Raw genomic sequence first — 21,636 nt, 5'->3', positions numbered from 1 at the left:
TGTTAAATATAATATTATATAGATATTCTCTTCTGTTATCTTTTTGAAGCTTAATTATTTACCTTTCAATTGGATCTATGATCCAATTGGAGCTTATTTTTGTATATGGTGTGAGAGAGGGAACAAGCTTCATTTATTTTTCTCATTGGATATCAGTTTATCAAAAAGACCATACTTATCTTATGACTCTATTCTAGAAGTCAGCTGTCCATGTGTGACCCTTTTGGTTTCTTGTCTCGCTGTTCTGTTCATCTATTTGTTCATCTTTCTGCCAATATCATGCTATTTTAATTACTGTCGCTTTAAAATTCCTGCTTTCTAATAGAGCAAGCCCTCCCACATTGTTCTTATTCAAGAGTCTGTGCTGTTGGGGCCCATTTTACACAACTCTGTGATTTCTGTTGCAACCGCTTTGAGTCTTGTAGGTTAAGAAAACTTTGGATCTTTGTAATATTGAGGTTTCTAATTCATGACTAGAATATTTCCCTTTTACAATTCTGTTTGTTGAGACCATACACTTTTGAAAATTGATTTATTACTAGGAATTTAATTTTTTTTCATTGTAAGTAGCACCTTTGAAAAAATTATCTTTGGTTTGTGGCTGATACATGGAGATGCAAAATAATTTGAGTTTTTGGGATATTTTGACCTTGCATGCAGCAAACGTGCTGAAGTTCCATGTTTTAATACTTTATCTGTATGAATAATCACATAGTCTGTAAACTGACAGCTTATTTTCTTATTGGATCCTTATACTTTCTTTTTATTTTTGCCTCATGGCACTGTGTAGGACCTTTAGTGCAGTGTTCAGTGGAAGTGGTATTAGCAATCATCCTTGCTTTCTTCTCAATTTCAGGAAGAAATGGCTCTACCTTTCACTGATAAGTATTATACTTGCTGAAGGTTTTTTGTAGATATTCTTTATCAGATAAAAGAAGTTTCCTTCTATTCCTAGTTTGCTAAAAGTCTTCATTCTACCTAGATGTTAAATTTAGTAAAGTGTTTATTGTGCATTGGTTGAGATGATCATATGATCTTCAAGGGAGGTTTAATTCCCAGTTTGCCTGCAGGCTTCTCTTCGTGAGTAGGGAAAGAGGCAGAAGTTGACATATTTCCTGTATTGATGGCACTGTTGTTTTGTAAGAAACAGTTTGATAGGATGTATGAGTGTCTCTGATAAGAGGCGAAACAAAAATATGTGCACTGGAATTGTTCTGCAAGTTTTTGATTCAAGAAACTGGTCTTTAAATGACTAAAAGTAAAAAGAAAAAAAAAAGCATTTCATTTGGGCAGGTGTGCCTGTGTCAGTAAGTGCAGACGAATGCTATCTCTTAGGACGTCGTTAAATATGGAAACCAAGGGACAAAGGGCAGGTCAGGTTTTTGAAGAACAATTCATTTAATCCTTGACACATCTGCAGCTGAGCAGGGCTTAGAGATTCATCACTATGACTTATCACTATGTGTTAATCAGACTAAAGCAAAAGCACTGAGATTTCAAGGTCATTTCCAAATGCAGCATGTTTTAAAGAGACAGCATGAAAAAGTAGGGAAACAAGATGTAAGAGTTGATTTTTAATGGATTCATTCTATAGCCACATGTTTGAATTCTGTTTGTAATTTCCTTTTAGCCTACTTACAAATGTGACTCAACTCACACACAAAAGTCGGGACAAGCTGGTTTCAAGAAAGCTGACTCAGAATTGAGGGGAATAATGGACTGCCCAAGTTAGGCTTGAAATAATTTTTTGAATTGATGTAGAGTTTCTAATACAGAAGTAAAGACATATCAAAACATGGAATGTGTATTTCACTAAGACACATAGTTCTTGATTCAGTAAGGCGAATGAGCATTTTTATTATTTGGATTTGGAAAAAAATTCTTGGGATGCATTTCTTGGCTGAGTGTACTACTGGCATGAGAACTATAGTGATTTTTTTTTCATATCTTTATTCCTAGTGAGTAAGCAGTTGGTGTTGGAAGATAGTTGAAATCCTTATTGAAGAAGGTGGGAAAAATTTCTTTTTGAGACAAAAATACTGTGACAGTTGGACCCCAACATTGTTCATTTGCGTTTCAGAAGGAAGATGACATTTACAACCAGTGGAATTTCTATTTTGGACGTAGAAACAAAATATAAGAACTTAAAGGCCTTTAGAACTCTCTAGTCTCATCCCTTCCTTTTATAGATGAGGGAAGCTTTCTTGCCTTGTCCAAAGTCATCTGTAAATGAGACTGGAACCCCAGTCTTTCTCTATCATATTATGGTGCGTACAGGTGGGAATTGTTTATTCTTGTTTCTCTAGTAACTCTGAGCTCTAAATTCTGAAGTCATCTTTGTTGTAGTCCCCCTCTCCAGTTGGCAGACACAAATGCTCTCCTGCTATTTCAGTATCCCCTTAGTCTGTGTGACCTTTCGACACCCGCCATCTTCCATGGGTCCACCTAGTTCTGTAATTAGGCTTGGCATGGGCTGCTCATCATTCATCTCTATTTAGTTCAGCTGATGGATAGAAAGGTAGAGGGAGAATTTCCATGTTTCTTCCAGTGAAGGAAAGGTGGGGGTATGACCTTCATTGTGGTCTTGCTCTTAGGTAGACTGTCTAGATGAGCATTCTTTTCCTAGGGCCAGCATTTATTCTGCAACCTTCCTGCACATAATTATGATTAAAAGAGTGTCTGGTCCTTTAAGTTGTTTTGCAAAAGGTCCTTCTGTTATTTAATCACTTGGTACACACCAAGAGTTGCATGGGGGGGACAAAATAGATGTTATTGCTATCAAACTTGTATGGCCTTGTTCAAGATAGTTTTCTTTTTTGAAGTCTTTCCAGGTGACCCCCACCTACCTATTTTCTTTCTTTTGTGGACCCCAAAGTCTGTACTGTCTAGATCAGCTATTGGAAAACTAAAGGGCCAGATAACAAACACCATGTAAACTTTGTGGGCCAGGTGGCCTCAGTTGTCAGTACTCAGCTGCTGGTGTAGTGCAAACGCAGTCAACACACTAACAGGTGGCTGTGGCTGTATTCCAAGAACGCTTCATTTACAAACACAAACTGGATTTGGCCTGTGGTTGTCGTTGGCCAACCTCTAGTTTATACTAACAATTTCTAAATTTTGGTTTTGGGACCAGGTTCATCAGACTTCATCTGGCAAATGTTGAAAGATACAGGTTTCTAGGTTTCTCCTTTAGAGTTTCTGATTAACAACCTGGAGCTGGGGAATCTGTGTTTAAAAAGTTTCTTGATGAATTCTGTTGCTCAGACAAGTCACTGAAACAGTAGCCCATTCTAGTTACCTTCTTCCCTTCTTCCTTCCTTCCTTTTCTATTTTCCTCCCTCCCTCCCTCCCTTCCATCTCCCTTAAATATATTTACAAATAAATATATAAACAAAAAAAATAATAAACATAAAAAAATAACATTTTATTTGTGTTTAAGATAATATAAAATGGCATGATTCTATAGATTGCTCATTTTGTAGATTGCTTTTTATTTCTTTGCCCTTTTTATTGAGGCATTTATCTTATGCTGATCCTAAAAATTTTTTCTATATTAAGGGATTTAGTCCTTTGTAGTATGTTGTACATTTCTTCCTTCATGATGGTGTTGCCTTATAAATTTATTTATGCAGTTGTATGGATTAAAAATAGTTTTGATGGAGTGAAATAAATGCACTGTTCCTTTAAGGCAGTGGTCTCAATCAGAGATGACGTTTCCCCAGGGGATGCTAGCAATGTTTTTGGTTGGCATAACTTGGAAGGAGGGATTCTACTGGCGTCTAGTAAGTAAGGATGCAGAACACTGCTTAACATCCTACAACATACAAGGCAGCCCCCCATGACAAAAAATTATCTAGTTCAAAGTGTCAAAAGCACCACGGTTGAGAAACCCTGCTTTAAGGCTATCGTTTTTGTTCTTTGTTCAATAACACATTCTCTCTTCCTATAATACTAATATCTCTGAAAATCTGTATTAAAACTTTTAAAATTGATTCTGTCACTCAGACAAATTACTAACGTAATAATCCATTTTACTTCCTTGTTGACACCATACACAAATTCCTCATTCTTTCCCTTCCTTGCCTCTATCTTCTTCCCCACTCCCCATAAGTATCACGACTCTCCTGTGTCCCCTCTGTGGCCAGCATGGCGCTAGGTCATAAAATGTCCCCAGCCCCCTGCCCAGTATTTGTAAGTTCTCCTCTGGGGCTTTGTCACATTTGGTTTCTTGAAGCACCTTCCCGTTCCCCGGGATGCCTTTGCCCACTTAGCGTGGGTATAAGTGAGGGAGGGACTGATCTCTGGTCAGCTCGGTTCTTCTCTGGACCCTCTGAAAACTGCCAATGCAAGCTTAGTGGCTGTCAATAGAATCCTAAGTCTTCAAGCTGGAGGAGGCCTTGCAAGGTGCGACCCCAGCTCTTCCCTTAATGCATGAGGGGTGTGTGTCCAGAGCAGGTGAGCAACTTGTCCCACCCAACTGTGCAGAACGGGGCCAACACCTGGGCGCGGTTTGCTCAGCTGCCTCTATTTCCCATTGGAAAACTCCCAGACACCTCTTCTTGCTGGAAGCATCCAGAATTGCTGTCTTGCTTTTTCCAAACCTGCCATTGTCATTCTAAAAGAGACATCCTGAGACCTGCTCATTATCTCATTTCCTGTTTGCAATGATCAAATCCATTCTCTCCCTCAGAATTAAAGAAATTTAAGGTAGTTTCACATAAAGGTGTTGGGGTGGATAACCTCATTCAAACAAAGGATCCTAACAGCTGACATGTACAGCAGCAGGGCATGCAATTGACAAGCTGACTGCTCAGGGCAAGTCCAAGTTGATGTCTCTGACTCTTCTATTAGACTGTGAGCTTTTTAAGGGCCAGGTAGGGTTTTATTCATCTTCCTGACCCCTCTTCGAGGCATCCTGCCTGGCACATCGTAGGTGCTTGATAAATGTCACATGAATTGCTGATTGGCCAGATTGAGTTTTCTGTAAAAGTACAGAAGAGGCAGGACTGAAGCCCATACATTCTCTAGACTAGTATGGAAGGGAAGATAGTTACGGGTGCATCTCCCCAGGCCCACCATCATCCAGGTAATGCTGATGTAGGTGTCCACACTTCAAAGCAACCCTATTAGCTTTGACTTACTATATCTGGTGACCCTATCAATAGGCCTCTTTCATGCCTTTTAAAGTTGACATTTCATCCTTCTGTTTGTATGCTGCAGAGGACATGGGAATTGCCAGAAACATGGGTAGCAGAGAGTTTAAGGAAGTAAAACAGGCCATGGTTAAAGTGTCACTCTGCTACTCCCTTTGAATCTCAAGTCCCAGGAGAGGCTGGCACCTTTGCACAGGTCTGGCCTCCCATTTTACTCAGTCCATTCCCCCATAACTGTTCTTGGTTAGAGCAGACAGTATTTGACACCGGTGAAAAGTCTAAAATAAAATGTGGAAAATAGTTTCAGGTTAGTTCTATGTGAAAAAATGCGGCTTGAGCAGATGAATTGATCTGATGCAGCAAGCATACAGCATTTAATAAATGGGCCTGTTGGTTAACTGTAAGCAGGAGACCATTAACCCATGGGCTTTCTCCTTCCTTTCTATTATAGCTGGTATTACAAAGGCTTAATCATTTTTCCCCATCATTACAGTCTAGAAATTATAGCTCTAAAAATATGATGTATTCAATTTTATGCATTCCCAAAGTTAGGTCTATTAATTCTGGTATTTTGCCTCATTATGCATTTTGGCAGTTTGGTTATTAGCTGCTTATAGTTCAGATTTAATGGGATGCAAGAGCAGAAGTGACCTCTGCAACAAGACCTTTTCCTCCGTGAGATAAAATACAAATATGAACTTAAAAAAAGTCTCGACTGTGTACTGAGACATAGGACTTAACGATAAATATTTATGATTTGCTTTAAAAGTGGACGATTGCATCTTATCTTATATATACTGTTACGAATTGAAACAGATAGCTTTCCAAAAAAATAAAACTAGTCTGAAGTGTTAGAGAAAATAATGGCAGAAAGTCGCCATTGTTAATGAAACAATTAAAATACACGCCAAGGAAGTAGCATTAGGATAAATTATTTTTAAAAAGGGTCCAATGACCCTGCAATGCATTCTCTGCCTTGTACCCCTGTGTCTGTGTGCATGTGTGTGCATGTGCATGTGTATGTGTGTGCATGCATGTGTGCATGCACGCTCGTGTGTGTCCATTGTGTGTGTGTGCATGTGTGCATATGTGCATGTGTATGTGTGTGCTCCATGTGCAGGCACATGTGCATGTGTGTATGTGTGCATGCAGATATGTGTGTGCACATGTCTGCGTGTGTCTGTATGTGCATTTGCATGCACGTGCATGTATGTGTGTGCATGTGTGTGCATGTGCACGCCATCACTTTATCCACTGTTTTGAATCCCTTTAGAAATTTATACAAATGACTGTTTAATTGTTAGCTTTTGTCCTCTCTTCTTCACTAAGCATGTTTCTCCTGGTCTTCCATGTTGATCATTCTTCCTTTCATCCCATATGCTGTTTGTGCATTCCTCTCATCTATGAAGCTCAGACAAAGCACTTTGGGTATTATTGATTCTCATCATGTTTTCTTTCTGGCTCCTTATCCCCTTACCTGGCGGGACTGACTCTAGATGGAACAAATTGAGCATTGCCATGGGACCTGCCATTTGCCACCCAGCTCCATCTACCAGCACCTCTGACCCTGCCCACTGGGGTGAATGGCTTCATGAAATGGCTCACAGAGATGGTCCCTGAGGACCGGAGAAAGGTGGCTTGGCTCACTGTATTGAAAGCCACTTGTGAAGTGGGTCTGTAGTCTTCCTGCCCTCATCAAGGCTGAGGCTGCAGGTTGTGCTGGCTCTGTCTTACCTCTCAGATTGACAGAGCTTTTACTACTTTTAAAGCAGATTTAAAGTTATTTAATAACTTTACAACACCACAGTGGGACATGTAAGGCTCCCCCGTGACTTATGTTCTCAAGACCTGAGACTGGGCCTTGGAGAATCCTGATTGCATTTCACAAAGCAGTATACTTCACAGGCTGTGGCAGCTGCTTGTATATAACATCATTCACATTCATTCACTCACTCATTCATTCATGCATGCATGCATGCATTCATTCTGTAAATGTTTATCCAGCAGCTCCCATGTGCTGGGCACTGTTTTGGGGCTGTGGATACACAAATAAATTAAATTGAAAAAAGGAAATCTGACCTCAAAAAGCCTGCTTTCTGGTGGGGGAAGAAAAATAATGAATATATTAAATAATTTAAAATTTATGTGAGAAGATGATGGATATTTTAGAAAAAAATAAAGCAAGGAAAGAAGAGTCAAACCTCAGCATTATGCAATATACCCAGGTAACAAACCTTCACATGTTCCCCCAGAATTTAAAATAAACATTGAAGAAATAAAAAAAAAGAGGAGTTGACATTGCCAGAGGGTGGAGACCTTGCTCTGTTAAACAGGGTCCTTGTTGGAAGATGGCATTGAAACGAAGACTCAAATGTGGCTTGGGAGCAGCCTTGAGATGCAAGGGCATTCCAGGCAGAGGGAACAGCTGATGCAAAGGCCCTGGGGCAGGAGAGTGTCTGGAGCATTGGAGGAGCAGTGAGCAAGCCAGTGTGTGTGGAGCCAGAGTGGGAGGTCAGGGACAGGAGGTGAGGTCAGGGAGACTGAGGCAGACACATCACAGAGTGCCTGTAAAACTTAGTGAATACAGGCCAGGCACAGTGGCTCACATCTGTAATCCCAGTACTTTGAGAGGCCAAGGTAGGAATATCACCTGAGGTCAGGAGTTTGTAACCAGCCTGGCCAACATGGTGAAACCCCATCTCTACTAAAAATACAAAAATTAGCCAGATGTGATGGTGGGTGCCTATAATCCCAGCTACTTGGGAGGCTGAGGCGCAAAAATTGCTTGAACCCAGGAGGCAGAGGCTGTAATGAGCCAAGATCACACTGCTGCACTCTAGCCTGGGCAACAAAACTAAAAAAAAAAAAAAAAAAAAAAAAAATTAGTGAATGCTTTGGCTTTTATTCTGGGTAAAAGTCATTTGTGTAACATTGCCAAGCTTCCATTGTAAAATTGGAATAACTATACAATCATACTTACCATAGAAGTTAGTTGTAAGGATGCCCTAATGTAAGAGAGGTGAAATGCCTAACGGAATGGCAGGCGCGCATATGAGTATTGTGAACGGCAGGTAGGAGTAGGTGCTTTTAGTGCTTGTACTAGATATAAACTCTCTAGGGACAGATTTAGTTTCTTTCTTTCTTTTTTTAATTTAGTAGCATTTTATACCCAGATCTGGCACAGTTCTGGTTATAGTAAGCCCTCAGTCAGTGTTTATTGAGTATCACCATTGTCATACATGTTTCTAAAAAAAAGAAATTTGAGGCAGCCTTAACTGATCTACATTTAATACCTACTTGTTTTTTATTGCTTGCAAAAATATAACCCTTACCTTCTGGCTTCTCTATGGGATTTTTTTTTGGCATGATGATAACATAATATCAAAGTTGTGGTGCTGTGTTGTGGAAAGAACTCTTGGCTGGAAGTCAGAAGACGTGGTCTCCTAGTATCGTAGCTGTGAGAGGTCATTGACTCCTCCGCCTTTTTTTTTTTTTTTTTTTTTTTGCTATGTAGTGTTGTTCTGTTGCCCAGGCTGGAGTGCAATGGTGCAATCTTGACTCACTACGACCTCTGCCTCCTGGGTTCAAGCGATTGTCCTGCCTTAGCCTCTTGAGTAGCTGGGATTACAGGTGCCTGCCACCACACCCAGCTAATTTTTGTATTTTTAGTAGTGATGAGGTTTCACCATGTTGTCCAGGCTGTTCTTGAACTCCTGCACTCAGGCGATCCACTAGCCTTGGCCTCCACAAGTGCTGGGATTACAGGTACAAACCACCACGTCCTGCCCTCTGCCCTTCTTTTTCTCAGAAGTGATGTGGGTTCAGATGTCCTTCTCCATTTTAGGGTTGGTGTGAAGAGAAGCCACTCCATGGAGTGTTCTTTGAAAACTCTAAACGGCTGTCTTGGGGGAGGGTAGATGTGGTGCCTGTTTCTGTGGGAAGGGTGTGTGCTTGTGACTGATTCTCTGAATGAATGTGGGCTTCCGCTGTGCTTGCTGCCCCTTTTGAGGAGGACCTTGCGTCTCTGAGGACTGACAGTTGTCAGCTGGGGCTGTGGTAACGGAGCTGAAGCTGTGAGGCCTCTCAGGCCCCCCGATAGGTGGTCCTTGCCTCAGTCATGTCATTCTCTAAGCCGCAAGTTTGGCCTTTCAGAATTAACTTTTGTATTGATCCCTTGTGGTTTAAATGTATTTTTCCCTTCTTAAAGCATGTATTAAAATTCTCATTTGTGACTAGATCCACCTCAGGTGTTTTAAAAGTTGATTTCAGAAACATGCTTTGAATGTCTCCTTTGTTCAAGTGAATAGAATTCTTCTTGTTGCATAATTCTTGAGGTGACACCCATTCCACAAGGCCTTCCTAAAAATAAATCAGAAAGAAGATAACAACATCTTGGCTAAACAAGAAGTTCACATCCATCCCTTATCACACGTGGCTTTCCAAATGTTGTCTACTTTTCCAATATTTTTTTTGGAACAGAAACAGGGTGAGGACGGGAGGCTGCAAGGGAAGGGAAGGTTTGTGGGAGGAGAGGAAAGGGCCTGATCAAAGAGCTTTGTCTGCCGAAGAAGGAGTTTGGATTTTACTTTGAGTTGATACATTATAAATATTGTAAATTAATTATTGACAGTTTAAATATTTTCAGATACAAATCCATTGACTGTCATCTGAGATTCTGTGAAGGAATTGCCAAGTGATAGCATAGAAATAAGGTGGGATTTTTGAAGCTTCATTTGATTCAACTCCAAATCCCTTAATACTCCGTAAGGAGTTTGTTGGAAGTTGCTTCATGGGAATAATTAGCAGAACGAGTAGCCGTTTTAACATGCAGAATTCTATCCATGTATGTTTTAGTGTGTGAACTTATTTTAACAAGAGACCGAGGGTCCCATTTCTCTGACATTTATTCTGTACTGAGTTCTATTTTGCAGTCAGCCCTGAGAAGCCAGTATATCAGCTGGAGATCTAATTTTCTCTTTATCACAGAAACAAATCGTAATTGAATAGGTGCTGAGAACATGTCTGAACCCTTGTGCTATCTCAGGAGGAGCAGGTGACATCATTTTTGTAGCATGTCTCTAACTACCAACACATGGCCATTCAGAGGTCAACAGCAAAGGGCTCCGAAATAAACACTTTTCCCCGACCATGAACACGATTTAAACACATATCACTGAGTTCTTCCATCTGGCGAGGGAAGGGGTCACATTTCTCTGTAAGCACCCTCCAAAATAATGAGATAAAAATTTCATAAAATTCTGCTTACGTCCCCACCACAGTCTCTTCTAGCTAGCAATTGTCATGCAAATGGATCATTTTGGAAGCCTTTAATTAAATATATAGTATCATCTTAAAAAGGATCGTTGATCAGTTAGGTAATCGAGAGACATTGGTAAGCACATCTGCAGGGCAGATAAATTGGGCAGTCTTTTTTCATGAGGAAACCTTGCAAAGGTCCAGAATGTAGAAAAGGAGATTTCAATTTAGATTCCTAATATCATTTGACAGCCAATAATGTCAAAGTTGCTATCTTCCTAATGAGTTTCAACTATTTCTTTTGCCCTAGAAAATTCCTGTAAATAATGGGTTCCTGAAATCAACACAATTGGACATTCTGGGTTTTGAGGAGGCTGCTCTCCCCTTTGTGTTTTCTTTCTGGGAGCCTCTTATCTGTGGTGAGGTTAATGCTGGGATGACCTTGGTGAACACCCCCCACCCCCCGCAACAGCACAAGTAGTTAAGGCATGTATTCCACGGGAACAGTGTTTCCATTAGAGCAGTTGCTCTGAGACACAGAGCTAATTTCCCAGCGATGGCACCACTTTTCTTATGAGGGAATAATTGACCCATTTATGGTCTCGTTTCAGCTTGTTGCAGATCCTTGTGCCAGCAACCCTTGTCACCATGGCAACTGTAGCAGCAGCAGCAGCAGCAGCAGCAGCAGCAGTGATGGCTACCTCTGCATTTGCAATGAAGGCTATGAAGGTCCCAACTGCGAACAGGCGCTTCCCAGTCTCCCAGCCACTGGCTGGACCGAATCCACTGCACCCAGACAGCTTCAGCCTGTCCCTGCTACTCAGGAGCCTGACATAATCCTGCCCCGCTCGCAGGCAACAGTGACTTTGCCTACCTGGCAGCCGAAAACAGGGCAGAAAGTTGTAGAAATGAGATGGGATCAAGTGGAGGTGAGAACATTATATCGTGTACATTTTTACGTTAGAAACCAGAAATCTTTTTTTTTTTTTTAAATTGTCCTTTACGTTCTGGAGTACATGTGTATATCTTGCAGGATTGCTGCATAGGTACACACCTGCCAAGGTGGTTTGCTGTCTCTATCCCCCTGTCACCTACATCAGGCATTTCTCCCAAAGTTACCTCCCCAACCTCCCCACCCCTCCCTTCAGAGGTCAACAGCAAAGACTCCGAAATAAACACTTTTCCCGGACCATGAACACGACCTCCCCTGGCCTCCCACTCCCCAACAGGCCCCAGTGTGTGACGTTCCCCTCCCTGGGCCCATGTGTTCTTATTGTTCAACACCCACCTAAGAGTGAGAACATGCGGTGTTTGGAGAAACCAGAAATCTTAAAATGATTCCAGGGGTTCTAGTATCAGCAATTAAAAATGAAATAATTTTATGTTAACTCACCAAGAAAAATATGTGCCTAAACTTATTCCCGTCTGCATTTGTGTGGATGATGGTTTTGTAAGGATAAAAAGAGTAAACAAACAAACAAACAAAAAAATACAATCTTTTTTTTGGAATGGTATCCTCATGTATTTCTGTGAGATAATCTTAGATTTTGGGGCAGACAGCTCCGTGTAGAGTCGTGTAAAGGAACATGTCATAGGGCCCTCCATTGTTGACCTAATTTTCCTGCCTGGGAGTGTGTCTTAGTCTGTTAAGGCTGCTATAACTAAAACGCCACAAACTGGGTGGCCTGTAAGCAAGAAACGGTGTTAGTCCATTCTTGTGTGGCTATGAAGAAATGCATGAGGCTGGGCAATTTATAGAGAAAAGGGGTTCATTGGCTCATTGTTCTTCAGGCTGTACGTGAAGCATGGCATTAGCATCTGCTTCTGGTGAACCTCTGGAAGCTTACAATCATGGTGAAAGGTAAAGGGGAGCCAGTGTGTCACATGGCGAGAGTGAGGGCAAGAGAGAAAAGGGAGAGGTCCCAGAAAACAATCCAATCTCATAAGGACTCACTGGCCAAGAAGATGGTGCTAAGTCATTCATGAGGAATCTGCCCCTGTGGCCCTGACAATCTCCTACCAGGCCCCCCCTCCCACACTGGAGATCACATTTCAACATGAGATTTGAAGACACACATCCAAACCATATCACAGACATTTATTTCTCACAGCTTTGGAGACTAGGAAGTCCAAGATCAAGGCAGATTCAGAGTCTGGAGAGGGCCTCCTTCACAGCCCAAGTCTTCTCACTGTAACCTGACATGGGGGAAGGTGCTATAGAACTCTTTCAGGTGTTTTACAAGGGCACTAATCTCATTTGCCAGCCCTGTGCTCTCCTGACCTAACCACCTCTCAAAGGCCCCACCTCTTATTACCATCAATGTGGCAGTTAGGATTTCACTGATGAATTTAAGGGGGTACAAACATTCGACCACAGCAGAGTGTTATGCCCAGTGATATTTTTTGGTTATTATTTAGGTTCTATTTTTGGTACCCTGAATATTTCAATGGGGCTTAGAAAAAAGAAGCTATCAATGACTTTTGAAATATTTTCAGAATGTATTATTCTGAAATGAATAACAAAGAAACATCCAAATTTAATTTATCTTGGCAACAGAAAATTCTATTTGTTGGAACTTCGCCTATCTGAGTTTGAGTTTGGCTGTTTTATTTTCAAGCTCTTCATAAGTCTCATTCTGAAGATTTTTCAGTAGACTCCTAGAAATTGACATGAAATAAATTTGCTGGCTAGAAGAAATTTGTTGGGGAACAAATCCAAATCACGAGTTGGAAGTGACATTGGAAAGTGTAATTCCATTCTACATCTTATACTTTATATGTGTGACATCCATATAAACCTGTGTTGGTACAAGTTTCATAGTTTAAATGAAAAAACAAAACCATAGATTTTTGCATAGCATGTATTAGAGTCAAGGAATGTGTCTAGAAATTTCCCTTATTGTTATAAAGGAGATAGCAGCATTTCTCCTTTTATTTTCTTAAGTAATTCTAACCAGTTGACCCACTTTTTTTTTTCCCGTTACCACACAATTTATGAAGGCTGCATCCAGACTGCAGGGCAATGCTTTTAGCCTACCTAAAAAACTGTGAACTCGTTCCGATTTCAGACTTTTAATAAATGCTTTGAAGTTGTGATGTTAATGCTTTTTTGCTGGATGACTCAGTTCTTGAATGTGAACTAGATCTGATTCAAGTTTATCAAGGAAGTGTCCTTTAAAAGAAAATTTCCTCCCTAACCAGCCATTTCAATCCATTGATTTAAAGTCATGTTATTTTATAGTTGGTAAATGTAAAAAAGGAATGCCTCGTCTTCCTATATCTTGTGTTATTTCTTAGGCTATTCATGAAGCAGGTTTAAAGTGCCAGAGGAAGACATGTTAATATGTATGTCTAACCTGACGGGAACCCAGAGGTATATTATTATCCACTTCCCATGAAGTAATGATGCCTTGGAAACATAAAGTTATTTGGCGCCTTAGAGACCTGGGTAACAGCCATCCATTATACAATTTTAACAAGTTATGCTCACATCTTTGAATATCAGTGGTGGGCTTTGTCCATAGAATTTGATTGTAGGACATTCTGGAAAATAAGTTTTAAGTGAGGGCTATGGAGTAAAATTGCTGAGAGTTTCCGTATTGTTCTCAATTAATTCTGTGATGGTGAATACTTTTAATACTTCTTCGTTTTAGCTGACACGGGGGAGGACAGTAATTGTGGCATGAGGAGTAAGTGCGTAAATAGGTCAGGAGTATCTCACTGGACGTAGCTCAAGGTTTTTTGCAATATGCTTTTTCACAAGCACAGTCCTCCCCACCGATTAACTTCTTCTTTTTGTTTTTTAAATACACATCAATATAACGCTTTTGGGAAATAAGTTAAAAGTGAAGGTATAGCCTACAAGGAACAAGAAAGGTGGCGTTCAAGCTCCTGAGCCTCAGCAAGTACTCCTGGGACCCATCAGCCCAGAGAAGAGTCATCATACCTGATACTTCATGCCCTCTGCAAGTTGAAGGCTGGCTTGCCCAGTCATTAGGCTTTTACCTGCTGTTCCTAGGTTAGTCCTTGAAGTCTGTCTCCTGGTTACCATCAGGTTAAGCATAGGGCAAGGGCCAATGACTGCTTGTTAAATGAATGGAAAAAGAGCAGGGAGTGACATTTGCTTTCTTTCCTGCAATATCCTACTGATCAGTTTTAACAATCCCTGGAATTTGTAGATTGCTCTCAGGGAAGCTGTTGTATTTCAGAAAATCAAGTGGCAAAGCTTCATTTTCTTCTGAGTTTGTAAGGTTTCACTTCTTCGTCTCCTGTGTATCATCAAAAGGGATGAAGGAAATCAGCATGGGATTTCGCTTTGTCTTATTATTTTGTACTGTAATCAACCCCAATAACATGCCTTCTTTTTCCTTCCCAGGTGATCCCAGATGTTGCCTGTGGGAATGCCAGTTCTAACAGCTCTGCAGGTGGCCGCCTGGTATCCTTTGAAGTGCCACAGAACACCTCAGTCAAGTAAGAAAATTCTTAATTAAAACTGTGAAGAGTGATGCTATGACCTGTATGTGGGGTTGTGTCCATCCACGGACCTGTTGTGTAAGTGGTCAAGTGAGAATCGTGAATGGATTCCATGGGTAGATGTGGCCTCTGCCATTTGAAAACTAGAGGAAGCAATTTCAGAGGAGGTGACAGTGAGGGTCGTCAGGCTGGAGACGTGGAATTGAGAAATTGGACCGGATGAGTCTGGTGTGAGGTGACAAACCTTGAGGCCTTAGATAAGATCCCAGCCAGATTCCTTGTCTCCCAAATGCTTCTGCTTCCCAAATTATTGGCCTCTTAAGATTTTAATGGAACATCAGTCATATTCAGATGCATAATTTGCCCCAAATTAAAAATCTACGTATTATGATTTTATCTTTATTTTTTATTTTTTACAATTTTCTCTTTAAAAGCAAGCAGACGAGAAGAGTGTTTTGTTTTAAATTCAAGCTCTTTCAAATGACAGGGTCCATCGCCATGGGTGGGGAAGAGGGAGAGGCAGAGGGAAGCAGGGCAGGCTGAGACCTGATGTGTGCAGTGCTTCATGTGAGGCTCAAGTCAGCAGGTGCTCAGGAGCACAAAGCTGGGGGTGGGGATGGGCCAGTATTAAGGCGCCCCAGGCTGGCTGAAAATCCCCCACTGCCCATCCTTCTCTGCTGCTGTTAACTGACGCCCTCCCGACACTTCCCGTGCAACCTAAGGGGCATTTGCTGTTCAGTCTTCGGGGATTTTTAGAAGACTGGGAACATGTGTCCTGGTTAACCAGTTTGATGCCCTCTTCAGGAGCCTGTGGGCACTATAGGTCTCTTCCATGTATCCATGCCCATTTTTGTCTACCTGGCTTTCTAAACAATGCAGTCTCTGAACATGTTTGGAAGAGGAACTTCATTACATTGCTCCTGCACCCTGGTTCCCCCTGGCCTTGAACTCACTCTGGCAGGGGAAGAGCCTGGAAGGGCTGCTTGGGAACTCCTTGGGCTCAGGAGGAACACCCCATCCGGAGAGGAGGGAAGAGTTGGAGTCTGAGGCAGCTTCGAGCTCTACCAGCAGGGGGACCCCGGTCCTAAGTGTTTCTTTCATTGCTCAAGCTACCGCTGAAATCCCCGCCGTCCTGGGCTAGTTTCAGGAGCAGGATTTCTAGTTTCTTTTACTCTTATGAAAATATCTCTCAGCCCTTTCCTGTCTGGATCGTACTATCTTACCTTGATAAGCCTTTCTGAACGTTCTGGCCTTCTATCTCTTTAAATGCTTTTGTTTTTTTTCCTTTCAACAAACCTGCCATTCTCTGAGACTCCCTTAGGCTGTAGAACCCGACAGAATTAGCAGAGTCTGACTCAGATCAAGTGAGATGGGAGTGCCGAAGGGCCGACCTCTGGGCCCTGAATTCACCTGTGCGGGTTACTAGCTCCTTACGCTTCCATTTCCTCATGAATGTAGTCACTGATCAAAGCTTTACTGAGCCCCTGCTGCATGCCAGGAGCTCGGTGCTGGGGGCATGTGCAGTCTACTGTGCTCTTCTCCAGGAACACTGGGGAGAATGGGCCGCTGCTGGGATGTTGGGAAGGTGGTCAGAGGTCTCTGGGACGAGGTGATATGTGGGCTAGGAACGCATTTCCAAGGTGGAGAAGGAGACAAAGCTTGGGAGCTGAGAAAGAACTGGGTTGGGGAAGAACTGGTAGCTCCTAGTTGCTGAAGCATTGGTCTGTGAGGAGAAAGGTGAAGGGCAGCTGGGGCTGGGGTTCACGGGTCTTCTATGACATCCTTTTCTGTGTGTGTGTGTGTGTGTGTGTGTGTGTGTGTGTGTTTGAACCGAAAATGAGCCAGGGAAGGCCTGAAGCATGGGGAGGTGGATTGTGTGATGATGCCTGTGTATGAGTGTGGGGGGGTTGGGGAGAGGGTGACACACTTTTGCAGCATAACTCAGGTGGCTGTGTTGAGTTGCAGTCCACATTTATAACAAATGAAAGCAAAACTCTTTTTATATCGTATGACTATGGAAGGATTAGTCAAAAAGAGAACCTAGTGTACTCTTTTACTGTCCGTCGGAATGGTTACTCAAAGGTGAGTTGCCAAGGACTCATTTTGTGGTACATGGTGAACAAGTGGGAGTGTGCACGGTTATGCTAGATGCCCGTGCGTCTGTTCATGCCGTCGATTTCCTGGTACCTTGATGGATGCACACATCATCTTTGTATTTATTTTTCATTTGAAGGACTGGTTCTAAGATGAATTTTTCTGAAAGGAGCTTTCTGTTTATGTCATTCCTGTTTTCAGGATTCGGAAAGATGCCACTGCTTCACTGATTTTGCTGTGGAAGGTCACGGCCACGGGATTCCAACAGTGCTCCCTCATAGATGGACGAAGTGTGACCCCGCTTCAGGCATCAGGGGGACTGGTCCTCCTGGAGGAGATGCTCGCCTTGGGGAATAATCACTTTATTGGTGAGTTACCAAAATCTTCTACTCAACACTGTATCTGATTCAACCCAACCTTGGTTTGGTGTTGAGACAGTAGATAGGAAATTTGGCTCAGATAATCTGAATTCTAGCCAGCAATACTCTTTCTTCCACTTTTGGTAAGGTTTTAGAATAAAAACTGGATTCTAACATGATATTTCTTTCTTTTTCGTACTTTTTTTTTTTTTGAGACTGAGTCTTGCTCGGTCATCCAGGTTGGAGTGCAGTGGTGTGATCTTGGCTCACTACAACCTTTGCCTCCCAGGTTCAAGCAATTCTCCTGCCTCAGCGCCCCCCTCCCCCCCGCCGAGCAGCTGGGACCACAGGCATCCACCATCTCTGGGCTAACTTTGTATTTATAGTAGAGATGGGGTTTCACCAACTTGGCCAGGTTGGTCTTGAACTCCTGACCTCAGGTGATCCGCCAGCCTTCACCTCCCAAAGTGTTGAGATTACAGGTGTGAGCCTCCGTGCCTGGCCCTAACCTAGTATTTCTAGTGTAGCTTAAAGTGGAAAGGGCATGGGCTCTGGAGTCCAGTGGCTGTTCCAGCCCCGGTGAAGGCATCACAGGTGTATGATCTTTGCTGCTGAATGCTCTGGCTGTCAGTACTTTTTGGGGAGTCTTTCATCTGCATTTTTCCAGGAATTGTGGGCAACTTGAGGTGTTGGATGTTGGTCTTTCAGGATAACCTTTGTTCCCACTTGATTCTGGCCTGACTTAGGGCATTCAAGGACAGCACCTCAGTGATTTGCCACTGCAGAGCCTGCACTCAGAAGTAACTGGTGGGTTTACAGCTCTCGTTGGGGCCTCTCTCCTCCGTAGCCACCCCTCCTGTGTGAGTCGCTTCTAACTTTTTACTCTCTCTTGAACTAGCTTCTGTAGTTTAACCTTCTCAAACAACTACATGGCCAATTAACTGTTTTCTAATTCCCCAGCCTTGGTGTAGAAATAGCCGCCAGAAAAAGAGACCCTCAGTATTCTCTCCCCACCTGGACAGTTTCCAGAGGACTACTTCCCCCCTAGTTTAGCATTCTGCATCCTTTCAGTTGTCTTTGTTTCTCATCCAGCATATAGTACCTTTGAGGTTGGAACTTCGAACTCTCCCTCCCTCCCTCCCTCCCTCCCTCCCTCCCTTCTTTCCTTCCCTTCTTCCCTCTTTCCCTTCCTTCCTTTGTTTCACTCTGTCTCCCAGGAACTTGGAACTCTAGTTTCTCCTTTCCTTTCCTTTCTTTTCCTTTTCCCTCCCCGCCCCTCCCCTCCCCTCCCCGTCTCCCTCCTCCCCTCCCTTTGCCCGTCCTCTCCCCCCTCTCCTCCCCTCCCCTGCACTGCCGTCCCTTCCCCTCCCTTCCCCTCTGCTCCCCTCCCCTCCCTTTCCTTTCGCTCCCCTCCCCTCCCCTCCCCTCCCCTCTCCTCTCCTTTCCTCTCCTCCCCTTCCCTTCTCTTCCTATTTTCCTTTCTCTTTTCCCTTTCCTTTCTTCACAGTCTCACTCTGTCACCCACGCTACAGTGCAGTAGCATAATCTTGGCTCACTGCAACCTTTGCCTCCCGGGTTCAAGGGATTCTCCTGCCTCAGCCTCCCTAGTAGCTGGGACTACAGGCGGGTGCCACCATGCCTGGCTAATTTTTTTGTATTTTTAGTAGAGATGGGGTTTCACCATGTTAGCCAGGATGGTCTCCATCTCCTGACCTCGTGATCCACCTGCCTTGGCCTCCCAAAGTGCTGGGATTATAGGTGTGAGCCACCATGTCCAGCCGTAACTCTGGTTTCTTAATGTGCTGACCTAATGTTCCATCTTGCAGCTCAATTCAAATGCCCAAGCTCAGGTTTAGAATCTCCCCATCCCAGTCCAAGGCATCCAGGCAGCTTCTTGCATCCTGGTGTGAATTCCTTCTTCTGTCTGACCATATATTGCAACTGTCCTCACCCAGAGGATGGGGTACGCATCCTCCTAATAGTGCCTGTCTCTCAGTGGTGGTGATCAGGTTAAATGAGATAACGAATGTACAGGATAATTGACAAATCTTAAGGATTATCTTAGGGCATTTTCTCTGTTTTTTTCTGGAGTACGTGAAAAATTTTGCTAAATGGAAAACATATATTTAGATTAACCCTCTAAAATATGATGCAAAAATCATAATGAAGATAAATGATATATGAAAATGCTCAGGTCTCTATAACTTTTACTGCATTTTATGTTTGATTGACCCTCTTCTGATGAGAAGGTCTTTCTTTACCTTTGGAAGTCCAGCTGAGGGAGCAGGAATTTTATGGGGGGAGAGAAGGTAAAGAGAAATTGGTCTGGGGAATGAACATGGCTGGACAAAAAGAGGAGTGCATTCAACTTCAGACTAGTGCTTGGCTACCAGGATGAATGACAGATAATCAGAAACATCTGATAAAGTCTTGTCAGGAATCAAATCTAAATTTCACTCCCCAATACATTTCAAGGAACTGTTCTTTATTTCCATATCTGCTGTAAAGGTTTATCTAAAAGGACATAGTTTCTAGATTTTTATAGTTTTATTTTATATTAAATTTTAGTTTTTCTGTTTAGTATGACATGGAGCTAATATTTCAAAAAAACATATAAAGTATCACTACTCTTTAAAATGTCCTTAACGTCACCAGAGATACTTATTTGAGATACAGACAGTCCCTGACCTACACTGGTTCCACTTAATGACAACAGTTTGGGCCGGGCGCGGTGGCTCACACCTGTAATCCCAGCACTTTGGGAGGCCGAGGTGGGTGGATCACGAGGTCAAGAGATTGAGACCATCCTGGTCAACAAGGTGAAACCCCATCTCTACTAAAAATACAAAAAATTAGCTGGGCATGGTGGCGCGTGCCTGTAGTCCCAGCAACTCGGGAGGCTGAGGCAGGAGAATTGCTTGAACCCAGGAGGCAGAGGTTGCCGTGAGCCGAGATCGCGCCATTGCACTCCAGCCTGGGCAACAACAGTGAAACTCCTTCTAAAAAAAAAAAAAAAAAAAAATGACAACAGTTTGAAAGCTATTCTCATTCAGCAGAAGCTGTATTTAAAGTACCCTTGAAACTATTCTGTTTTTTACTTTCAATATAGTATTCAGTAAGTTGTATAAGATATTAAACACTTTATTATAAAACAGGCTTTGTGTTAGATGATTTTGTCCATCTGGTGGCTAATGTAAGTGTTCTGAGCACGTTTAAATTAGGTGAGGCTAAGCTATGAGGTTCCGCAGGTCAGCTGTGTTGGCATTTTTGACTTACGGTATTCTCAGTTTACACCTGGTTTATTGGGATTTGACCCCTTCTTAAGTTGAGGAGCATCTGTATAAGTTCACCTTTTATACTACTTTTGGTTGTAACATAACTATGACCTTAGACTGACATTGGGATTGAGGATGGGGGGCGATTAACTGACATGGATTTTCCAGTATTAATGTAAATGTATTCTTTTGAGATAGAAGAAATCTTGGGAACTCATACATATTTTGAGCTCATTTTGCTAACCAAATATTTTGTGGAAAAAAATTATCTTCGGTTGAAATGTATTATTCCTTAGGGAAATAATCTTTAAAACTTTGATATGTTAATAACTATGTCAAGGAATTATTTTCCCCAAATTATACTTTAGATGATGAGTGGAAGATAACGCTTTTGAGTAACATCCTTTATTTTGGTAAACCATTTTTTTTTGTACATTTGATACCTTTTAAATTTTCTAGTTACGGCTTTCTAGGTCTTTTATGTGGCTTTGTAAGGAGATCATGATCTTTGAATCTTATTCTCTTCAAAGGTAGCCAGCCAGCAGTCCTGTCCCGAGCTCTTCCTGGGGAGGAATGGCCAGGTTCCTAATCAGGGTAAATCAGCTCCAGCTCCACATCACCAGCTTTTTCTCTTACAAAATCTTTTCATCCTTAAGAAACAAGATGTATCTTTTGCAGTCTTCGTGGAAGCCTGATGCTCACTATGTTGACACGTGTTTAATGCTCTTTTTGTTTTATTTTAAAAGGAACTTATTAAAGCAATTTACTTTTGCAGTCTGCACTCTCCAGACACAAATATGTTTTAGCTCAGACTATTTTTAAGAGTTCAGTGGCGTTCATTTAACAAACAAGGTGACTGTAGGGTGGGCAGAAGAAAACTTCCATGGTAAAGAAAGAGTCAAGCTTCAGAATTATGTCGCTGTGTTTCTCTGTCTCTCCTGCTTGTTTTTTTTTTTTTTTTTTTTTTTGAGACAGAGTTTCGCTTTTGTTACCCAGGCTGGAGTGCAATGGCGCGATCTCGGCTCA

The 21,636-nt window shown here is 42.2% G+C and overlaps 1 protein-coding gene across 2 annotated transcripts in view; it reads left to right on the top strand.

The window, feature by feature from the left end:
* The window catches only part of DNER (delta/notch like EGF repeat containing), a 379,011-nt gene that overhangs the window by 119,661 nt on the left and 237,714 nt on the right, over positions 1-21,636 (top strand). For both annotated transcript variants that reach the window (XM_002749868.6, XM_054258006.2), the window contains exons 2-4: positions 11,021-11,338; positions 14,785-14,879; positions 17,178-17,344. In XM_002749868.6, coding sequence (XP_002749914.3) covers positions 11,021-11,338; positions 14,785-14,879; positions 17,178-17,344 — 580 coding nt within the window. The remainder of the gene's footprint in view (positions 1-11,020; positions 11,339-14,784; positions 14,880-17,177; positions 17,345-21,636) is intronic.

Source organism: Callithrix jacchus, chromosome 6 (genome assembly GCF_049354715.1).
Source record: "Callithrix jacchus isolate 240 chromosome 6, calJac240_pri, whole genome shotgun sequence".
Classification (NCBI taxonomy): domain Eukaryota; kingdom Metazoa; phylum Chordata; class Mammalia; order Primates; family Cebidae; genus Callithrix; species Callithrix jacchus.
Note: the sequence above shows the minus strand (reverse complement) of the source record. Positions and strands in the feature narration are given on the sequence as shown.